This window comes from Ranitomeya imitator, chromosome 1 (genome assembly GCF_032444005.1).
Source record: "Ranitomeya imitator isolate aRanImi1 chromosome 1, aRanImi1.pri, whole genome shotgun sequence".
Classification (NCBI taxonomy): Eukaryota; Metazoa; Chordata; class Amphibia; order Anura; family Dendrobatidae; genus Ranitomeya; species Ranitomeya imitator.
The window spans coordinates 483,249,157-483,267,289 of record NC_091282.1 but is presented as its reverse complement, the minus strand read 5'-3'; the positions used below and the strand labels follow the sequence as shown (position 1 = coordinate 483,267,289).

General features: G+C 42.5%; 1 protein-coding gene across 5 annotated transcripts in view; it reads left to right on the top strand.

The window, feature by feature from the left end:
• The window catches only part of MTAP (methylthioadenosine phosphorylase), a 79,565-nt gene that overhangs the window by 13,539 nt on the left and 47,893 nt on the right, over nt 1-18,133 (top strand). For 2 of the 5 annotated variants that reach the window (XM_069765528.1, XM_069765519.1), the window contains exons 2-4: nt 3,065-3,151; nt 4,113-4,171; nt 15,929-16,096. In XM_069765528.1, coding sequence (XP_069621629.1) covers nt 3,065-3,151; nt 4,113-4,171; nt 15,929-16,096 — 314 coding nt within the window. The remainder of the gene's footprint in view (nt 1-3,064; nt 3,152-4,112; nt 4,172-15,928; nt 16,097-18,133) is intronic. The other 3 variants (XM_069765544.1, XM_069765536.1, XM_069765552.1) reach the window with 2 other exon arrangements.

The window sequence follows — 18,133 nt, the reverse complement described above, 5'->3', positions numbered from 1 at the left end:
ACACAGGCACACATAAACACAGGCACACATAAACACAGGCACACATAAACACACGCACACATAAACACACGCACACATAAACACACGCACACATAAACACACGCACACATAAACACACACACATAAACACACACATAAACACACACACACACCCTGTATGGTAAACGCTGGAAATAGAGGAACAAAGCGTCAATGATTACATTTTATATCCTGTCACTAGAGGGTCTTAAACCTGCAATTGTCCTATAGTACCATTGTACTGTCATGTTTGGCAATCCATGGGCCCTCCTCAATCTTTTCCCAAGTAGCCTATAGGAACTGGTGTGCGTGCGGTAAGCAAGCCATTTAGATGCTGCTACCAGTGATTGGCAGCATCTCTGTTCGCAGCTTACAGTCAGTCGGCTGTGTAGTACAGCCAGCATTGCTAGGTATAGCGTTGGTTCTGTTCCTGAGCCTGCTCCATGCACTTATATCTGGCATTGGTAAGGGCTTATAGGGGTATTCTAACCACTATAATGGGGTAGGTATATTAAGGCCTCATTCAGACTTGTGTTCATGTACGTGTTCTATCCATGATATTCTCAGGCTGTAATGGGTACATATCCTATGGGGCTGTTCACATGTCTGTGTTGTTTTGTGGACCATGTGTCCATTTTTAATCCAAGTCAAGGATCAAAATTGTCCATACAAGTCTATGGATTCATGAAAATCACGGACAGCACACAGATGCCATCAGGGTGCAATCTGCGCTCTTTGTGGTTAGCATTGTAATAATTAATAGTAAATAATTGAGCTATTCCAGCCACTACAGTGGAAGAGACTGAGTTGTCTGAAATCTTAACAATCTAGTATGATCCTTGATTTATTAATATAATAAAAGAACCTAAACAATATTCTAATATAATTAAATGAAAAAAATCCCTATCCTTCTTTCTCTGTTATCCGTGGTAATTTTTATTTTTTTTAACTTCCGATTGCGTTTCCCTCCTGGCATGTGCTAGGGATTTTCATAGGAGATGTCATTTGGGAGCTTGAGCTGCTGTCCCCAATCTGATCCAGATTGCCATCAGGGAGGACCCTTTCAGGAGCTGTTCTACTCTCTGCCATACTGAGCATGCCCGGGTTGTCAGTCCAGATGCGTGCTCCGTGTGCTGCCTCTGCTTGCTGCTGTACTATTATTATTGTGCACTGACAGTGCACTCCCTCACCCACTGAGAAGAGGAGTGCCGGGCCGGCAGGAGAATGCGCTTTGGCCAGCTGGTAAATTCTTTTTAGAGCTGGTGAGAGAGTGCACTGAAAGCAGCAGTGGAGAGCAGAGACGGCACACTGAACCGACAGCCCACACATGCTCAGTATAGCAAACAGTCTATCTGTCCCCACCCTGAAATGATCATCATCGGAATAACCCTTTCAGAAGGTGGCTATTGCTCAGTTGTTCCAATAATGATCCATTGTAGGTTAGGGACAGTGGCCGTCCCCTGATGTCTCGCTTGAAAATCCCTGCTGCATGCTGGGAGACTATTGGGAATCTTTCGGAAGTAGAAAAAAAAAAAGCATTGGAAGGGTGGGGATTTTTTTAAATTGAAGTACATTAGAAACGTGCTTAGTTTTTTAGGTACATACTAATCCGCAGCATTGCAGCATTGCACGCTTGGCGGTTCCAAGCGCTGTGGATTAGACAGGGGTGGAAAGAGATGATTTGCATAGCTCCGCCTACTGCAAAGGATTCTGGGTAAACCTGCTATTCTTTGTATTATGCTGCTTGCAAGTACTTTCCGTTTCAGGAAAGCATCCACTACCTAGTTTTTTAGGTAAACTCCTCATATTAAATAGTTAGGTTTTGGACAACCCCTTTAAAGGGAGCATTTCTGCCGCTACAGTTGGTTAGGTATGTTAAAGGGGTATTCCTATTATTACAGTGGGGTAGTTATAATAATGGGGTAATCCTACCATTACCAGCTCTATTAAATGGGTACTACAGTGGGGAGAATATATAAAGGAGTCATTCTTTAGATTAAATGCTGTAGCGTTCTGACCTTAGAAAATGTTATTTTTTCCCCCTAGAAACCATTCCGTATCATAGGGGTCACAAAAGCAGCCATTAAGGAAACTGGAAGCACAACATCGGCACTAATACTGTACACTACAATGTGGTGCACATAACTTATGCATTCAGTGTATTTTATGACCATTTTTCTCTCAGGTTACATGCCGACGTTGATAATGCAGTGACTTTCCCCTGTGTATTTGCTTGAGGAAAATGTATGTTTTACAGTGCGTGTAATTTTAAAGGGGCAGTGTCAAGTTTTTAATTGGGGAAATTGCAGCGTGCTTGTGAAAAGGAACACCTTTGCAATTTACCTCTTAATAAAAATCCTTCAGATCAGAGGGATATTTAGTTTTATAGGGCAGTGTTCCTTGTCTGTCACTGGTCACCCTGCTGTCCTAGTCTGGCCAGTTACCTAGGTTAGGGGTATGGCACAGACAGGCTCCAAGCTGGATTTACCAAGCTTCAATCCCCTTGTGTCTCTCACATGCCACAGAGGCAAGGCTGTCGCCATGTAAATGGTCTGAGCTGCCAGTCTTCAGGAGCACGCTGCCCCCAGGAAGTCAGGAGGTAGAGGAACGGTGTGCTCCAGAAGATCCAAACGCCCCTTTGGGGAAAAATGTCTGCATTGCTTATTGACAGGAGCTGTTGTCAATGTACGCTGCCGATGTGAGTGCGAATTTTCCCCCGATCCATCTTCTCAATGATATCTGCAGTAATAAATACCACTGCAGGACCACCACTGAAGGGGCCATAGTAGACATGTTCCATGAGCATGTACCCTCATAAGTTTCAGGAACATCGAAGTAAGCCTGAAATGTGCCTAAAATGCATCATCGTTTGGTGCAGGCCATGTTTTGGCACAACTTGTGATGGCCTTGCCTGCTGTAGGCATGGGGGTGCCATCCATTCTCGCTATACAGTATCTGGAAAGGGGTATGTTGTTTTTGCTTTGTCATTTTATTGATTGGTTTATGTAAAAGTCTTGGAATTACTAACCTATTACTTCTTCAATAGGTTGGAATTATCGGTGGATCTGGACTGGATGACCCCGATATTTTGGAAGGAAGAACCGAGAAGTATGTTGAAACGCCATTTGGCAAAGTATGTGCATTTACGAATATTTCCCACTCCTCTATTTTTCTAGGTTCAGATTTAGCAAATTTCCTATTAGATCTTGATAGGATGAGCGCTCTATTTTTACGGTGCACCCTAGTGCTTGGCAGCGGGCAGACACCAGTTACCGTAACCACGTTGGGACCAAGGCCTTCACGTCCTAAATATTGGCCTACTGGATTGACACCACGTAATGTGAATATGCTTTATAAGTCTTGGATTTTATCTCGTGGAAGATATGTTGTAGCGTTCTGTCAGTGTCGTTCTCCGCTGACAAGGGCCTGCAGAGGAGAGAACCCTATTCAGCTGAAGAACATATTTTCAGTGGCAAAGATCCATTTACGAGGATGAGAGTAGGTTTTTATAGGGAAAATGTTGCAGTGTTTCACTGCTTGGGGCCACTGCTGCAATACAGAATTTACCTTTCCCAAATGTATAGTGTTATAATAGTTTTATAATAAAGGAGTTTTCAGGACTTTGGTATTGATGAGCTATTGTTAGGAGAATGTAAATTCGGAAAGGTCCCGGCACCTTTCCCAATTTACATGGTCTCTTTCCACGTGCACCACTGCCACAACGGCTGCTCATTTTTGGACTTCTCTACTGTAGTATATCAGATTATTGGGATCAGACACCCACTTTCCCAATGATCAGGTCCTGCAGCAGCTGGATATGCCTGGTGTGCGGAACCGGAGCAGCACAGAGCTGTTATCAGGCACTCCTGATCAGCTCCCGATGAAGTGAATGGCAGCCATGGGATTGGCCAGTATATGTACAGCCAACTGTTATGTGGGGACGTTCTGTGTCTGACCACTACGGAGTCCCGGCAAGCCCCTTTAAGTGTATAAGTGCCATTTGCAGCAATTTCTTAGGTATTTTTCTGTTTCCATTATGTAGGATATCACTTAGGAGCTTCTCTAAACTGTAATACGGTTTTCTTCTTGTGTAGCCATCAGATGCCTTGGTTCTTGGAAAAATTAAAAATGTGGACTGCGTACTTCTTGCAAGGTAAGCATACGAATAATAATATATAGTCAATTTCTGCAACTCTGCAATCCTTGCGTTGCGATTCCTAATTGTTTTTAAGGTCTCCGATTGCTGTCAATGAATGAGAACATGTCTTGCTATTGCTGCAAAAACATGTCATGGCGCCCGTTGGTCTCCTTTTAAGTTCTTTGCCCAGGACGTCCACCTGGTGTGCCAGTGCTGGTGGTGGTCACACATGGCCAGGTCAGAACCCTCAGGCAGAGGAGTGATTCCTGGTGGTGTGCATGTTAGCTGATATGGATTGGTGACTAGAATAGCTTACCACTAGGGCTGGAGAGATTAGGTGGACGTTGGGACAGGGCACTGAAAGTACAGCAGGGGGCACTATCACAAGTACAGTGGGTACGGAAAGCATTCAGACCCCTTTAAATTTTTCACTCTTTGTTTCATTGCAGCCATTTGGTAAATTCCAAAAAAAAAATCATTTTTTTTTCTCAGTAATGTACACTCTGCACCCCATGTTGACTGAAAAAAACAGAAATGTAGTAATTTTTGCAAATTTATTAAAGAAAAACTGAAATATCACATGGTCATAAGTATTCAGACCCTTTGCTCAGTATTGAGTAGAAGCACCTTTTGAGCTACTACAGCCATGAGTCTTCTTGGGAATGATGCAACAAGTTTTTCACACCTGGATTTGGGGATCCTCTGCCATTCATCCTTGCAGATCCTCTCCAGTTCCATCAGGTTGGATGGTGAACGTTGGTGGACAGCCATTTTCAGGTCTCTCCAGAGATGCCCAGTGGGGTTTAGGTCAGGGCTCTGGCTGGGCCAGTCATGAATGGTCACAGAGTTGTTCTGAAGCCACTCCTTTGTTATTTTAGCTGTGTGCTTAGGGTCATTGTCGTGTTGGAAGGTGAACCTTCAACCAAGTCTGAGGTCCAGAGCACTCTGGAAGAGGTTTTCATCAAAGATATCTCTGTACTTAGCCGCATTTGTGTTTCCTTTAACCCCTTCCCGACATGCGCCGTACTATTACTGTGGAGGTCGGGTCCCCTGCTTTGATGTGGGCTCCGGCGCTGAGCCCACCTCAAAGCCGGGACATGTCAGCTGTTTTGAACAGCAGACATGTGCCCGCAATAGCGGCCGGTGAAATTGCGATTCACCCGCCGCTATTAACCAGTTAAATGCCGCTGTCAAACGCTGACAGCGGCATTTAATAGGTGCTTCCAGCCACACGGCCGGAAATAATCGCATCGCCGACCCCGTCACATGATCGGGGGTCGGCAATGCGTCAGGATGGTAACCATAGAGGTCCTTGAGACCTCTATGGTTACTGATGCTGGCCTGCTGTGAACGCCCCCCTGTGGTTGATCTGATGATTGCTGCTATGTAGCAGAGCCGATCGTGCTGTGCCAGCTCCTAGCATCCCACGGAGGCTATTGAAGCATGGCAAAAGTTAAAAAAAAGTTTTAAAAAATATGAAAAAAATAAAAAAATTATAAAAGTTTAAATCACCCCTCTTTCGCCCCATTCAAAAAAAAAAAAAATCAAACCTACACATATTTGGTATCGCCACGTTCAGAATCGCCTGATCTATCAATAAAAAAAAGCATTAACCTGATCGCTAAACGGCGTAGCAAGAAAAAATTTGAAACGCCAGAATGACGGTTTTTTGGTCACCGTGACATTGCATTAAAATGTAATAACGGGTGATCAAAAGAATGTATCTGCACCAAAATAATATCATTAAAAACGCCAGCTCGGCATACAAAAAAATAAGCCCTTACCTGACCCCATTTCATGAAAAATGGAGACGCTACGGGTAACGGAAAATTGCACAATTTTTTTTTTTTATTTTTATTTTTTTTTAGCAAAGTTTTGAATTTTTTTTCACCACTTAGATAAAAGAGAACCTAGTCATGTTAGGTGTCCATGACATGAACTCGTACTGACCTGGAGAATCATAGTGTCAGGTCAGTTTTAGCATTTAGTGAACTTAGCAAAAAAGCCAAGCAAAAAAACAACTGTGGGATTGTACTTTTTTTGCAATTTCACCGAACTTGGAATTTTTTTCCCGTTTTCTAGTACACGACATGCTAAAACCAATGATGTAGTTGAAAAGTGCAACTTGTCCTGCAAAAAATAAGCCCTCACATGGCCAAATTGACGGAAAAATAAAAAGGTTATGGCTCTGGGAAGGAGGGGAGCGAAAAACGAAAACTCAAAAACGGAAAAGGGCAAGGTCGTGAAGGTGTTAATGACAACCAGTCATCCTGTCCTTGCAGCTGAGAAACAACTCCCATAGCATGATGGTCTGACATGCACTGTGAGCTGTGAGGTCTTATATAGACAGGTGTGTTCCTTTCCAAATAAAGTCCTATCAGGTTAATTAAACACAGCTGGACTCCAATGAAGAAGTAGAGCCATCTCAAGGAGGATCACAAGGAAATGGACAACATGTGACTTAACCCCTCTGTGACCTTAGACGTACTATCCCGTCGAGGTGCCCTGGGCTTATCTGACCCTGGACGGGATAGTACGTCATAGCGATCGGCAGCGCTCACGGGGGGAGCGCCGCCGATCGCGGCCGGATGTCAGCTGCTTATCGCAGCTGACATCCGGCACTATGTGCCAGGAGCGGTCACGGACCGCCCCCGGCACATTAACCCCTGGCACACCGCGATCAAAGATGATCGCGATGTGCCGGCGGTGCAGGGAAGCACCGCGCAGGGAGGGGGCTCCCTGCGGGCTTCCCTGAGCCCCCCGCAGCAACGCGATGTGATCGCGTTGCTGCGAGGGTCTCCTCACCTCCCTCCCTGCTCGAGCCCCGGATCCAAGATGGCCGCGGATCCGGGTCCTGCAGGGAGGGAGGTGGCTTCACAGAGCCTGCTCAGAGCAGGCACTGTGAAGGCTGCAGCGCTGCATGTCAGATCAGTGATCTGACAGAGTGCTGTGCAAACTGTCAGATCACTGATCTGTGATGTCCCCCCCGGGACAAAGTAAAAAAGTAAAAAAAAAAATTTCCAAATGTGTAAAAAAAATAAAAAAAAATATTCCAAAATAATGAAAAAAAAAAAAAAAATATTATTCCCATAAATACATTTCTTCATCTAAATAAAAAAAAAAAACCAATAAAAGTACACATATTTAGTATCGCCGCGTCCGTAACGACCCGACCTATAAAACTGTCCCACTAGTTAACCCCTTCAGTAAACACCGTAAGAAAAAAAAAAAAAAAAACGAGGCAAAAAACAACGCTTTATTATCATACCGCCGAACAAAAAGTGGAATAACACGCGATCAAAAGGACAGATATAAATAACCATGGTACCGCTGAAAGCGTCATATTGTCCCGCAAAAAAAGAGCCGCCATACAGCATCATCAGCAAAAAAATAAAAAAGTTATAGTCCTGAGAATAAAGCGATGCAAAAATAATTATTTTTTCTGTAAAATAGTTTTTATCGTATAAAAGCACCAAACCATAAAAAAATGATATAAATGAGGTATCGCTGTAATCGTACTGACCCGAAGAATAAAACTGCTTCATCAATTTTACCAAACGCGGAACGGTATAAACGCCTCCCCCAATAGAAATTCATGAATAGCTGGCTTTTGGTCATTCTTCCTCACAAAAATCGGAATAAAAAGCGATAAAAAAATGTCACGTGCCCAAAAATGTTTTCAATAAAAACGTCAACTCGTCCCGCAAAAAACAAGACCTCACATGACTCTGTGGACCAAAATATGGAAAAATTATAGCTCTCAAAATGTGGTATTGCAAAAAATATTTTTTGCAATAAAAAGGGTCTTTCAGTGTGTGACGGCTGCCAATCATAAAAATCCGCTAAAAAACCCGCTATAAAAGTAAATCAAACCCCCCTTCATCACCCCCTTAGTTAGGGAAAAATAAAAAAAAATGTATTTATTTCCATTTTCCCATTAGGGCTAGGGTTAGGGTTAGGGTTAGGGCTAGGGTTAGGGCTAGGGTTAGGGTTAGGGCTAGGGCTAGGGTTAGGGCTAGGGTTAGGGCTAGGGCTAGGGTTAGGGCTAGGGCTAGGGCTAGGGTTAGGGCTAGGGTTAGGGCTAGGGTTAGGGTTAGGGCTAGGGTTAGGGCTAGGGTTAGGGTTAGGGCTAGGGTTAGGGCTAGGGTTAGGGTTGGGGCTACAGTTAGGGTTGGGGCTAAAGTTAGGGTTAGGGTTTAGATTACATTTACAGTTGGGAATAGGGTTGGGATTAGGGTTAGTGGTGTGTCAGGGTTAGAGGTGTGGTTAGGGTTACCGTTGGAATTAGGGTTAGGGGTGTGTTTAGATTAGGGTTTCAGTTATAATTGGGGGGTTTCCACTGTTTCGGCACATCAGGGGCTCTCCAAACACGACATGGCGTCCGATCTCAATTCCAGCCAATTCTGCGTTGAAAAAGTAAAACAGTGCTCCTTCCCTTCCGAGCTCTCCTGTGTGCCCAAACAGGGGTTTACCCCAACATATGGGGTATCAGCGTACTCAGGACAAATTGGACAACAACTTTTGTGGACCAATTTCTCCTGTTACCCTTGGGAAAATACAAAACTGGGGGCTAAAAAATAATTTTTGTGGGAAAACAAAAAGATTTTTTATTTTCACGGCTCTGCGTTATAAACTGTAGTGAAACACTTGGGGGTTCAAAGTTCTCACAACACATCTAGATAAGTTCATTGAGGGGTCTAGTTTCCAATATTGGGTCACTTGTGGGGGGTTTCTACTGTTTAGGTACATTAGGGGCTCTGCAAACGCAATGTGACGCCTGCAGACCATTCCATCTAAGTCTGCATTCCAAATGGCGCTCCTTCCCTTCCGAACCCTCCCATGCGCCCAAACGGTGGTTCCCCCCCACATATGGGGTATCAGCGTACTCAGGACAAATTGGACAACAACTTTTGGGGTCCAATTTCTCCTGTTACCCTAGGGAAAATACAAAACTGGGGGCTAAAAAATAATTTTTGTGGGAAAAAAATTTTGTTTTATTTTTATGGCTCTGCATTATAAACTTCTGTGAAGCCCTTGGTGGGTCAAAGTGCTCACCACACATCCAGATAAGTTCCTTAGGGGGTCTACTTTCCAAAATGGTGTCACTTGTGGGGGGTTTCAATGTTTAGGCACATCAGTGGCTCTCCAAACGCAACATGGCGTCCCATCTCAATTCCTGTCAATTTTGCATTGAAAAGTCAAACGGCGCTCCTTCCCTTCCGAGCTCTCCCATGCGCCCAAACAGTGGTTTACTGCCACATATGGGGTATCAGCGTACTCGGGACAAATTGGACAACAACTTTTGAGGTCCAATTTCTTCTCTTACCCTTGGAAAAATAAAAAATTGGGGGCAAAAATATAATTTTTGTGAAAAAATATGATTTTTTATTTTTACGGTTCTGCATTATAAACTTCTGTGAAGCACTTGGTGGGTCAAAGTGCTCACCACACCTCTAGATAAGTTCCTTAGGGGGTCTACTTTCCAAAATGGTGTCACTTGTGGGGGGTTTCAATGTTTAGGCACATCAGTGGCTCTCCAAACGCAACATGGCGTCCCATCTCAATTTCTGTCAATTTTGCATTGAAAAGTCAAACTGCGCTCCTTCCCTTCCGAGCTCTCCCATGCGCCCAAACAGTGGTTTACTGCCACATATGGGGTATCAGCGTACTCAGGACAAATTGGACAACAACTTTTTGGGTCCAATTTCTCCTGTTACCCTTGGTAAAATAAAACAAATTGGAGCTGAAGTAAATTTTTTGTGTAAAAAAGTTAAATGTTCATTTTTATTTAAACATTCCAAAAATTCCTATTAAACACCTGAAGGGTTAATAAACTTCTTGAATGTGGTTTTGAGCACCTTGAGGGGTGCAGTTTTTAGAATGGTGTCACACTTGGGCATTTTCTATCATATAGACCCCTCAAAATGACTTCAAATGAGACGTGGTCCCTAAAAAAAAATGGTGTTGTAAAAATGAGAAATTGCTGGTCAACTTTTAACCCTTATAACTCCCTAACAAAAAAAAAAATTGGTTCCAAAATTATGCTGATGTAAAGGAGACATGTGGGAAATGTTACTTATTAAGTATTTTGTGTGACATATCTCTGTGATTTAATTGCATAAAAATTCAAAGTTTGAAAATTGCAAAATTTTCAAAATTTTCGCCAAATTTCCGTTTTTTTCACAAATAAACGCAGGTACTATCAAAGAAATTTTACCACTATCATGAAGTACAATATGTCACGAGAAAACAGTGTCAGAATCACCAGGATCCGTTGAAGCGTTTCGGAGTTATAACCTCATAAAGGGACAGTGGTCAGAATTGTAAAAATTGGCCTGGTCATTAACGTGCAAACCACCCTTGGGGGTAAAGGGGTTAAACATGAGTGTCTGAGCAAAGGGTCTGAATACTTATGACTATCTGATATTTCATTTTTTCTTTTCTATTAAATTTGCAAAAATTTCTACATTTGTTTTTTCAGACAAAATGGGGGGGGCAGAGTGTACATTAATGAGAAAAAAAGAAACTTTTTTGAATTTACCAAATGGCTGCAATGAAGCAGAGTGAAAATGTAAATGGGCCTGAATACTTTCCGTAGCCACTGTATGTAACAGTCTCCTTCTCAACAGGGGTTTCCCACATTACCTGCCTCTGCTCTTCTCTCCTGGCTTTTCAGAAATGAGGCGCAGTAGTTTGGTTACAGAGGGTGATGTAGACGGATATTGGGTCTTGAGGGATTTGCAGTCTCTTTACTTGTCAGACAATAGGGACATTCATTGTGTAAAGTAAGATGCACTTTTTAACCCCTTCAAGACGCAGCCCTTTTTCATATTTGCGTTTTCCTTTTTCGCTCCCCTCCTTCCCAGAGCCATAACTTTTTTTTATTTTTCCGTCAATATGGCCATGTGAGGGCTTATTTTTTGCGGGACGAGTTGTACTTTTGAACGACATCATTGGTTTTACCATGTCTTGTACTAGAAAATGGGAAAAAAATTCCAAGTTGTGGTGGAATTGCAAAAAAAGTGCAATCTCAAACTCATTTTTTGTTTGGCTTTTTTGCTAGGTTCACTAAATGCTAAAACTGACCTGCCATTGTGATTCTCCAGGTCATTACGAGTTCATAGACACCTAACATCTCTAGGTTATTTTCTATCTAAGTGGTGAAAAAAAAAATTACAACTTTGCTAAAAAACAAAAAAAAACAAAATTGCGCCATTTTCCCGATACCCGTAGCGTCTCCATTTTTCGGGATCTGGGGTCAGGTGAGGGCTTATTTTTTGCATGCCAAGTTGATGTTTTTAATGATACCACTTTTCTGCAGATAATTCTTTTGATCGCCCATTATTGCATTTTAATGCAATGTCACGGCAACAAAAAAATGTAATTATGGCGTTTCAATTTTTTTTTTCTCTAAGTTGTTTAGCGATCAGGTTAATCCTTTTTTTTATTGATCGGGCGATTCTTAATGCAGCGATACCAAATATCTGTTGAATGTTAAAAAAACAAAGAAAAACACATACAGTACACATGTCATCGGCTTTTCCTCTCTGGCGCAGAAAATTGCACAGGAGCCCACGCCTTTTTTTCTATTTTAAATTAAAGATATTGCGTGCAGATTTTATGTGTGTCTGTGTCTTTATTTATGTACCATTTTAACTACTGGTATATCTATCTGTCTGTGTGTGTAAACACTATTCTTCCATGGAGTATGTAAAATAAGAGGTTGGACAAAGAAATGACATCACAATTTATTTTTTTTTTTTTTTAAACAGATCTTTATTTAGGTTGAAAAAACGCACGGATTTTTACCTGCGTTTTCTGCCAAGAGGTGCAGATTCTGCACACAAAATTCTGCAGGCAAATCTGTAATATGTGCACATACCCTGAAAAGATGAAAGGGATGTGTAAAATAATGTAGCAGAGTTGTGTGTGTATGTAGCACAAGTGATTGTGTGCATGCAGCATTATTGTGAATATGTGTGTGCTGCACAGTGTACATAAATATGCGTGCTGTGCAGCTATCTGTGTATGATTTACAGAGACACACTAACAGTAGATCTATCACCTCCTAGCCTCCCCCAGTGCAGAAACATTAGTGATAATCACTGCTCCACTTTCCAACACCAAGAAGGTTTTAGCTAGGCACTTTAGCGGTGACATGGAGGACCATTTCCACAGTTTTCTCTACAGAAGAGATGGATGAAATGTTATTTCATGTAAGCTGCATAGAATATCTGTGTACAGGAAAAAGCCGGCTAGGAGGGTGAGAAACCTGCTTGTAAGGCTCAATTCAGACATCCACATTGCACAGCTCCTATACATACCATAGTGCCCGGCCATGTGTCTCCTGAGCCGAACTAGCAGACTCTTTAGGGTATGTTCCCATGGTCAGTAAATGCCACCAAATGTTACAGCATACTGGAAGGGATTTGAAGAAATCCCATCTCCACTTTGCGTGCACTGGCACTTCGCTTCTTCCCTGCAGAGACGGACATGCAGCGCGTCTTTCCAGACCACAGCATCTCATTTTATCTTGCGGAGACGCTCAGTTTCCGCAAGATAAATGTCCCCGTCCATTGTATAGGATGCGGTGATTCCGCATGGTTCAATGAACAAATAATAATTTTTTTATGTTTATTTGAACATGTATGTAATTTTACTTTTTTTTTTTTAAATTTTTTTATATAAACTGTGAGCACAGGCGCGGGCAGATGAGAATGTCGCCTATCAGCGGCACCTGAGGTCACTGTTACCTGCGACAGCAGATGTAGCCCAATGGGAGCAGTAGTCTCATCAGCTCACACCTGCGAGTCACAGCTGTGGGGTCACGCTGACATCTGACAGCATGACCCCGCAGTGCTCTGACTGCCTGTCTTACTGGCAGTAGCGTTCCTACCGGTAAGAACTACCGCGCTGGTGTTTCCCACGCTGTCACACAGATGACAGAGAGGGAAACACCATAGGAAGCAGGTAAAATGCAAAACTAAAACTCAACAAATCTGCAAATATTTTTATACCTGTGTTTTTGCTGCGGATTTGACTGACTCAATTGAAGTCAATCGGAGCAGAAACACTGCAGAAATGCACAACGAATTGACATGTTGCAGAAAAAAAACACACTGCAAATACTTAATACAAACCTATCACAGGTTTGGCTGTTATAAGATACGGCCACTGCCTTTCAGGGCTTATCTACCGCATTCTATAATGCCGTAGATAAGCGCTCGATGTAACCTGAAAGGTAAGAAAAATGAGTTTTATTATACTCATCCAGGTCTGGCACCTCCCATCTTCTTGCGATGCCGTCCTCTTGCTTGTGTCATGGCTCCTGGCACTGCACTTGTGCGCAGGCGTACTTGTCTGCCCTGTTGAGGGCAGAGCAAAGTACACCTGCGCCGGAGCCGCGGCGTGAAGACCAGAAGAGGACGTCACGGAATGAAGATGGGAGGCGCCGGAGCGGACCTGAAACACCCATCGGAGCAGGACCGCCCGCCCAGGTGAGTATAATCTAACCTTTTTTTCGCCTCTTTCAGGATACATTGGGGGCTAATCTACAGCATTACAGAATGTTGTAGATAAGCCCCTGATGAAGGTGAGCTTACCTCACCATCGATTTTGGGGGTGACAGGTTCCCTTTAAAATGACACCTCTTCAAAGGTTAGCTTTAACTTTTTTTTCCTTCAGGCACTAGGGGTTACCATTTGCATTTGCTGGTAAGTGTCTGAGCACGACACTTACTCACCTACTGCTAACATATTCCACATCGCTTTACATACATTATCATCTGATACAATCTAAATATCCTATCACTAAGTGGGAGGAAACAGAGAGAACATACAACTTCTCCCAAATGTTGTCCTTGCTGGGACTAGAACCCAGGACCCCAGCACTGCTAACCACTGAGCCACCGTGCTGCCTTCACTACTGACTGTCACCACCATGTTCAGAGGAGAACAACGTAATCACTAACACAACTCTGCTAGATTTTCATGGTAAATTTCAACAGCTGCTCTCCCTAGTGTTTAAAAGCAGGACGGTGGAGTCGGAACAAAATGGACCGACAATATATAATAAATTGGTACAGTAGTACAATGCAGGATGTGCTGTAAATGGTTTCACAAGAATTTGGTGAAGTTGTGAAATGGCCTATAAATGTCTGTTCTGTTCCTGATCGGCTTTTAGTGGAGATGAATCTGTGCTTAACATTTTTTTTCAATTGTTAATTATTGTTATTAATTTGATATTGATAGATCGGACCTTTTTGAACGTAGCGATACCACATGTGTATTTTGTTTTTTTACTTGTTTGTTTTTTTTTTTTCTTTAACTTTTCACTGTAATTATTTTCCTTAGGGAGCTCATCTGATCACATACTATACACACTGATATTACAGTACTGCTATATACAGCAAAAATGACTGCCCCCTATGAATCAGCCATGGGCTGGCTTTCTCAGGCACATGCATGGAGTCTTCAGCAGGCCCCTGTTACGACAACCAGTCTGTGCATTGCGGGCATGCTGATTAGCGATTAGAACAGCACCAACCATCTCTGGGACGCATGCAGTAAATGCCTCTGTCTTTGATTGGCACCAGCATTTAACAGGTTAACAACCGTGGACGCTGCGCTGCTCCATGCACAGCCTTTAGAGGTAGTTGATGGCTGTATATTACTGCCATGATCTGCCGGCAAAGAAGCGGGCTCAGTTCCTGAGCCCGCATCAGTCAGAGATCTGGCATATGACGTACTAGTACATCATATGTCAGAAGGGGGTTAATGGCCTTGTTGATAGCATGCTAAGGGTATGTGCACATGTTGGGTATTTGCTGCAGATTTTTAATAATGTGGTGTCAGAAAAAATGCTGCGTAAAATGTAATTTAGTTTTTATTTTGTGCATGCTTATTTGTGTTTTGACTCGTTTTTGCATGTTTTTTTTTTCCCCAGACATTTGAATGGGTGAAAAATGCTTAAAAAAGCACTGGTACTGGCAAAATTCATATCCGCAAGGAAAATTTAGCAGCACTTACATGAGATTTCAGAAATGTAATTCACGTTGCTGGTGCTCTAAAGTGCCACATTTTTGTTTGACCCTTGAAAAACGCACTTAAAAAACACAGTGTGTGACAAGCCCTATAGCGTGTAAGGGCATATATTTCTGTGGGTGTTGCTTATATTCAATATTGAATAAATCGAGATGTTTTTAAAATGTTTCCATTTTTTTTTATAATTTCCGTATCACTACCATGTCTGTGATTTTCATAATTCTACAATGTTTCCTTCTTGGTATTGCAGTTTCATATGTTGTGGAGTGCATATTATAGAGAAATAATTCTTTCTTTGGCTGGACTGATGATTAGTTACTCTCAAATCAGTGGTAAAATTCGACTCCAGTGAAAGAAATATTCAATTCACTAAGAATGATGTGACAGTTGCTGCTCATAGAAGTTTATGGAAGGGGGAGGAGCTAGAGACAGGTAGACACAGATGTTCTGCTGCAGGTTCACCTTAAATGGGTTGTCTACTACTCTTAAACTAAATGTAGTGGACAACCCCTTTAAACCACAGTTACTCTACATACAAAACTGGCAAAGCAAATTCGGTGAGCGCTATTATTTAGATGCTATCATCAGAGATGGGACTGGTTGATGCTTACTAAATCACAATTGCATTAAGTCTTTGGTAAAGTTGTTGAAATTAATTTTTTTTCTGCTTTTGTTTTTTGTTATTTTGTGTTTTTTTTTTTTTTTTTTTTTTTTTTTCCCCGTCCTGCAGACATGGCAGACAACATACAATAGGTCCTACAAATGTTAACTTCCGAGCAAATATTTGGGCGTTGAAGATGGAAGGCTGTACTCACGTTCTGGTCACCACAGCTTGCGGATCACTGAGAGAGGAGATCCAGCCTGGAGATATCGTTGTAATTGACCAGTTTATTGATCGGTGAGAATAAAAACTTTTCTGCTACCCTTTATTAATAGAAATGTAAATGCACACTTATGGAAGGGTGTAGATATATTTACTAAGGAATCCTAAAAGGGCAGAGCCCTACTAAATCTAAGCCTTCTCTGCCAGGTTAGTAAACCCCTTTATTACAATAAACTAAAATGATTCATTTGAGTAGGTTAAGGAGTTAAAATAATGCATATTTTGCCATGATCAGTTATCTGTATATATAATTGTCTAAGGGGCACTTCAGTCTGTTTGTCTGTCTGTCTGTCACGGAAATCCCGCTTCGCTGATTGGTCACGGCCAATAATTAGTCCCTCCCAACTTCCGTCCAGTCAGTGCCTGCTCTGTACTCCCCTCCAGTCAGCGCTCACACAGGGTTAATGGCAGCGTTAACGGACCGCGTTATGCCACGGTGTAACGCACTCCGTTACCGCTGCTATTAACACTGTGTGTCCCCAACTTTTTACTATTGATGCTGCATATGCAGCATCAATAGTAAAAAAATCTAATGTTAAAAATTAATAAACAAAAAACCTGCTATTCTCACCTTCTGTCGTCCGCCGATGCGCACGGCTGCCGCCAGCTTCCGTTCCCAGAGATGCATTGCGAAATTACCCATAAGACTTATCGGTCTCGCGAGACCGCTAAGTCATCTGGGTAATTTTGCAATGCATCTCTGGGAACAGAAGCTGGCGGCAGCCGCACGCGCATCGGGACAGCTTCGCTTGACGCCGGAGGGTGAGTAACTATTTTTTTATTTTAATTATTTTTTTTAACAGGGATATGGTGCCCACACTGCTATACACTGCGTGGGCTGTGTTATTTACTGCGTGGGCTGTGTTATTTACTGCGTGGGCTGTGTTATTTACTGCGTGGGCTGTGTTATTTACTGCGTGGGCTGTGTTATTTACTGCGTGGGCTGTGTTATTTACTGCGTGGCCTGTTATTTACTGTGTGGCCTGTGTTATATACTGCGTGGCCTGTGTTATATACTACGTGGCTGCTATATACTACGTGGCTCCTATATAAAGCGTGGCCTGTGCTATATACTATGTGGCTGCTATACAGTCATGGCCAAAAGTATTGACACCCCTGCAATTTTGTCAGATAATACTAATTTTCTTCCTGAAAATGATTGCAAACACAAATTGTTTGGTATTATCTTCATTTAATTTGTCTTAAATGAAAAAAACACAAAAGAGAATGAAGCAAAAAGCAAAACATTGATCATTTCACACAAAACTCCAAAAATGGGCCAGACAAAAGTATTGGCACCCTCAGCCTAATACTTTGTTGCACAACCTTTAGCCAAAATAACTGCGACCAACCGCTTCCGGTAACCATCAATGAGTTTCTTACAATGCTCTGCTGGAATTTTAGACCATTCTTCTTTGGTAAACTGCTCCAGGTCCCTGATATTTGAAGGGTGCCTTCTCCAAACTGCCATTTTTAGATCTCTCCACAGGTGTTCTATGGGATTCAGGTCTGGACTCATTGCTGGCCACCTTAGAAGTCTCCAGTGCTTTCTCTCAAACCATTTTCTAGTGCTTTTTGAAGTGTGTTTTGGGTCATTGTCCTGCTGGAAGACCCATGACCTCTGAGGGAGACCCTGCTTTCTCACACTGGGCCCTACATTATGCTGCAAAATTTGTTGGTAGTCTTCAGATTTCATAATGCCATGCACACGGTCAAGCAGTCCAGTGCCAGAGGCAGCAAAGCAACCCCAAAACATCAGGGAACCTCCGCCATGTTTGACTGTAGGGACCGTGTTCTTTTCTTTGAATGCCTCTTTTTTTCTCCTGTAAAGTCTATGTTGATGCCTTTGCCCAAAAGCTCTACTTTTCTCATCTGACCAGAGAACATTCTTCCAAAACGTTTTAGGCTTTTTCAGGTAAGTTTTGGCAAATTCCAGCCTGGCTTTTTTATGTCTCGGGGTAAGAAGTGGGGTCTTCCTGGGTCTCCTACCATACAGTCCCTTTTCATTCAGACGCTGATGGATAGTACGGGTTGACACTGTGGTACCCTCGG